Here is a 5,191-nt window from a genome sequence, read left to right as displayed (position 1 = left end):
TGTTTGTTTCGTTTTATGACATTTGGAGATGTTTTTTTTTTCTAATGAAGTCGTTTACTTTTTTGGGTTGTGAAACCTTGGTTAAGGACATTTGGAACTTTTGTGATTTTAAGCTCTCTTTCCAAAAACTCTAACTTTGCATGAGAAACCAACCACCACCTCTTCTTGTAAAATTTTATTGGGGTCTTCTCTCATTGAAATCTTGATGAAATCAAGTAGCTTGCTTGCCTTGGGTTTGTCCTTCAATGTTCGATGGATAATTTTTCTTAATTTCTTTAAGTTGTCAAATATCTGCGTGCAAGAGCTTGAAATTTATTTTAAGTTGAGATTTCTATTATTTTATTTTTTTATTTGTTTGAGATGCTTTAGTTGAGGCTACTTGTTGAAAGTTGGAGCATGAGAGAGATAGAGAGGGGAGGATTTTTCTGAAAATATTTTGGAATATTCTTACTTTTTTTTTAAAATAATTTAGAGTATACACATCTTTAATTTCTTTTTCAAAAAGGATTTTGTACATTTAAAAGAAAAAGAAAAATAAGAAATCTAAAATATCACACAACGCATCTCACTTGCATAGTGCATATTTGTGCATGAATTCATTTTTATTTATTGTAAATATAAAAATAAAATAATCAAAATTTAGACAATATTCATTAAATTTAAAATAAAGGTCATTTTTCAATTACATTTGATAAAAATAATAATTGATTTAATAAAGCTTTAAAATCTCTTTAACTTCAAATAATCAAATGAGGCCTTCTTTTTAAAGCGCAGGTTAAGAGAGACCGAACGCATCGTCAGGTGACCTGATGCAATAATTTGCCCTCTTTTTTATCCTCGCTCGCTTGAGGAAGGGCTCATTCGCCTACTCTCCCACTTGTCCGTCACCGACATCCGGCGAGGCTGACATCTACACTACACACCACCCTTGTCCGTCCCAGCATTGCCCACAACCTGTTCGGCGAAATGCCCCACCTTCTCCTCAGAACCCAATAAAGCTCCATCCTGCAACTCAATCAGTACCTCGAGCACCTCCTTTATTGGCGGCCTCATTTCTCTATCTCCTTGCAGACATCGGAATGCAAGCTCCGCCACGAGATTCATCTTGTTCCTCGTTTCCACATCGGAATCATACCCAAGCTGCCGATCGACCAAGTCATCCAAATTCCCACTTTGAATCCTGTTAACGGCCAATGTCGATAGGTTTATCTCCGACCGCTCTCGGCATATATCAACAGCCGGTTTCGACGACAAGAGTTCGGCAAGCACCACGCCGAAGCTGTAGACGTCGCTCCGGTCTGTCAGCTGATAGCTACGGTGGTAATCTGGGTCGAGATAGCCCGGCGTGCCCTGCGGCGCGGTGGAAACATGGGTGGCTCCGTCGCGGGGAAATAGACGAGAGAGGCCAAAATCGGCGATTTTGACATGTAACTCCGCATCGAGTAGAATGTTCACTGTCTTGACGTCGCGGTGAACTATGGGCGGGTCGACGGCGTGGAGATAGCCGAGTGCGGTGGCGGTCTCGACGGCGATGGAGAGACGACGGGGCCACGTGAGGTGGCCTTCAGCGGCGCGGGGGCCGTGAAGATGGTCGGCAACGGTGCCATTTGGGACGAATTCGTAAACGAGGAGAAGCTCGCGGCTTCTGGGGGAGGTGCAGCCGTAGAGAGAGACTAAGTTTTGATGGCGGAGGCAGGAAAGTATCACAATCTCGTTGGCGAACTGTTCGACTCGCTTGAAGTTTTTCTCATAGAGGCGTTTCACCGCCACGGTGCGGCCGTCGCGGAGCGTTCCTAAGGTGGAGGAATTGAAAAAAAAGGTGAGATTTTTAAGTAACGGTTGGTTGGAAAGATGAAGCATGGGTATCATTAGATTTTAATTACCTTTGTAGACTGCGCCGAAGCCGCCATCGCCAACTTCCATGGCGGTGTCAAAGGCGTTGGTGGCTTCGTGGAGCTCTTCGTACGAGAAGACCTGGGTTTGGTAAGGGTAGTGGGTGTGATCGGAAGCTCTGTTGGAGAATGGATGTCTGGGAATGGAGGAATGGTGGGACAATAGGGTGGAGGAAGAGGAGCACTGCCGCTTTTGTCGTAGCCGGAGATGCCACCAGAAGCCTATGAAGCTTAGGATGCTTATAAAGAGGATGCCGGCGGCTATGGACACACCTGGTATTGTTTTAAAAAAAAGTTATTTTGGGGGAAGTTAATCTTCTTTCATAGCAATATTTGGGAGGAGAGATTATTCTGTCCGGATATCAAACACAATTTATTGTCTGAAGATTAACTAAAATACGCTACTTCAGTGGTATCGAGTACCGAGTCGCGGTACTGAGCAGTACCAAGCCGGGTACCGAATAAGGGTGACGTAGCGCATTTTGGTTGATCTTTAGATGATATTCGGTGTCCGCACATAATAATTTTTATGAGAGGGAAGAGTATAAAAGGGTGACCAAGTTTTCTACTCAACAGCTGTATATTCATATAAAGCGACAAGGTGCAGTTTCAGAATTTTATTTCCTTCAGTTTCCTTTCTGGATTGACGTCTCTGGTAAGTCTTTAATTTAAGCTCCAATTTTTATTTCTTTCTTTCACAACAACGTTCATTCCACAAAGAAACCTACTCGATTTGTTCCTCTTATTATTATTACCTTCAAAAGTGAAATTATGGACTAGTGATTTGTCCTAACTACTAAATAAAAGCAAGCTTTTGACTTGTTCAATTCCAAGTATTAAAATTCTAAACATAAAGTTATGCAAATGATCAAGAAGAGATTGCAACCAGTAGAACTCACCAATTATAATCCTTCTGTTGTTCTTCTTCCTCCCTGCATTAATAAATGATAAATCTTTTCACAAAATAATAAAAATCGAATTTTTCACAAAATAACAAAAATCTAAGCGAAAATCTTTAAAAGAAGTAAGAAAGCTCTAAGAAAGAAGAAATCCAGAAAAACAGGAGCCAAATCTTATGCAGATCAATAAAACATGAATCATATAACAACATAAAAAAAAAATTGAAGCAAAAACTCATCAACGGAATTAACAAAGCCTAAAGAAAGAAGGAACTCATAAAGCCAGCAGCTAGATCTTTCACAAATCATAGTATTTATTGATGTAAATAGCAAATTCAAGAAAAGAAACATGATGCAGTAACTATTCTTATCAGGATACCCTCGCAATTGCTCCGGCATTGGCAGGAGGAATCTCCTGCAACTCCACTGCAATTGCTTGAAGCAGCAAATTCACAACTAAAACAATCCTGCCGTTTTGTCCACTCTGGAGAAAATCCGGCAGCGATCAAAGCTGTTTCTCCTCCATCCTCTCCTCCACCAAAGGAGAGCTTCCAATGGAACCCAGGATTACTGTAATTTCTGCAATGAATGGGAAAATCAGCAATGTTTGGATGACCAAAATCGCCAGAGTAATGGAGTTTGTAGTCTTTACATAGACTGAGATTATTTTTTAAAAGAAATATATCTGAACTGAAATCATAGTCTTGTTTGCAATTGAAGAAGGATTCACCAGACTGCAGGGAGATTGAAAAGGAATTGAAAGCAAAATCTGGAATTGGGAATTCAAAATCATAAAGGAATATACAGGATCTCCTGTAGTAAGCGCTGAGATTAATATCATGGATTATGATGGATTTGTCATCATAGGAGATGTTTGTTATTGGGTATAAGTAGCTGGTTCCTGTAAAATGTACAGTTGGAACACGATTCAAGCACTGGATGTAATGAAGGCCTGAGCATTGATTGAATGATTGGGATGTGAAGAAAGGGAATTCGATATCAAGTGTTTTTTTTCCACAGGTAAATTTTTGTGAAGGGCAGGAACTGGAAATGAAAGGAATAATAGAATGTATGATGGTGAGGAAGAGTGGGAAGAAGAAGGAAGAAGACATTAGAACAGAAAAAAGAAGAAAAATTTGTTAGCATGTGAATCCTGGAAAATACAAAAAATTTCAGAGAAATGTTATTATATGGGAGGCTCTACTTTAGAAAACATACGAAAGAGCACGCATGACTAGTTCAGAAAGGGGCTTAAAAAAAAGATTATTTTGATATAGGAATGGTTAGAAGATATAAAGTAATGTTTTTTTTTTTTGTAGATTATGATAAGAACGTTTGATTAAAAAATGGTGTTCATCATAAGAAAAGACTTTTGTCTCGTAACTCAAAGGGGCTGTTTGTAGTTAGATTTGAGGCGGATTTGAGCGAAATTCAGCCAAACGGTCTAAAATGCAAAACCAAATCTGACGGCAAATGAAAGCTGTTGTAGACGGAAAATTCTACCTTTTCGTGCTAAATTCCGGATTTTCGAAATTCTGTTTTTTGCCGGATTTATGAAATATGTTGGCTCGAGAGGAAGAGTCCGCTCGTTAAATGCATTCTATAGCCAAACAGTCACACAGGATTTAATAGGATTTATCATGAATATTACCAAACAGTTTTCAGAATTTAGGCCCCTCAGGATTTCCAAAATCCGAATTTAGCGGATTTACAAAATCTTAATTAAATCAAATCCTGGGTGCTGTCAAACAGCTCCAAAGAGTACCTGGATCTCTTATTTTTGTTTAATTGTCATATTTTAGCTTCGGTCTTGTACTGTGCCCAAAATAGACCATCTACTTCTGCTAAACATGAGAAAGCATGATTGGGAATCTTGGGATCATAATTCTTCTTCTTATTAAGCCCGAATCCTGATGGTAAACCCAAACACTTAAGAAACAAAAAAAAAAAAAAAAAAAAAAAAAAAAAAGAATCATTATGTTTTGAAATATATTTAGAAGACCAAATGTTTTATTTTTTTTTACAAAATTATAGTTAAAAAGATTGTATTAGCATCACAATTATTATGATACCAAAATCACTAGAATTTGATCATGTTTGGATCATGAATAGGCTGAATAAATTTGAAATGGACTATATCGTTATGATTTAGGATGCCAATCAGTCACCCTACTCCCTCATGAGTAGGAGGACATACAAGCGGCTTGCCTTAGGTTAGTAATGGCTGCTTGTTTCCATCGCCACTTTAGCCGGCCAAGGGGCCAAGCAATCGACCCCTAGCATCTTCTTGTCGCAAGCATCTCATTTGTGATATCTAGTTGTGTGTTAAGCAACAATACATTCCTTTGGATGCACATATGAGACAAAAATAATGTGAAGAATGGACCCGTTATTCAGAAG

At 38.9% G+C, this 5,191-nt stretch overlaps 1 protein-coding gene across 1 annotated transcript; it reads right to left on the bottom strand.

The window, feature by feature from the left end:
- Window positions 1–832: 832 nt before the first annotated feature.
- Window positions 833–3,903, bottom strand: LOC110094886 (LEAF RUST 10 DISEASE-RESISTANCE LOCUS RECEPTOR-LIKE PROTEIN KINASE-like 1.1). The gene is made up of 3 exons (XM_028699910.1): window positions 3,171–3,903; window positions 1,884–2,174; window positions 833–1,793 (listed from the first exon to the last, which is right to left on the bottom strand). Exons 1-3 carry the CDS (start codon window positions 3,901–3,903, stop codon window positions 916–918), a joined length of 1,902 nt encoding a protein of 633 aa, XP_028555743.1. The 3' UTR covers window positions 833–915.
- Window positions 3,904–5,191: the final 1,288 nt, after the last annotated feature.

The sequence above is a fragment of the Dendrobium catenatum genome, unplaced genomic scaffold (assembly GCF_001605985.2).
Source record: "Dendrobium catenatum unplaced genomic scaffold, ASM160598v2 fragScaff_scaffold_1413, whole genome shotgun sequence".
Taxonomy (NCBI): domain Eukaryota; kingdom Viridiplantae; phylum Streptophyta; class Magnoliopsida; order Asparagales; family Orchidaceae; genus Dendrobium; species Dendrobium catenatum.
Note: the sequence above shows the minus strand (reverse complement) of the source record. Positions and strands in the feature narration are given on the sequence as shown.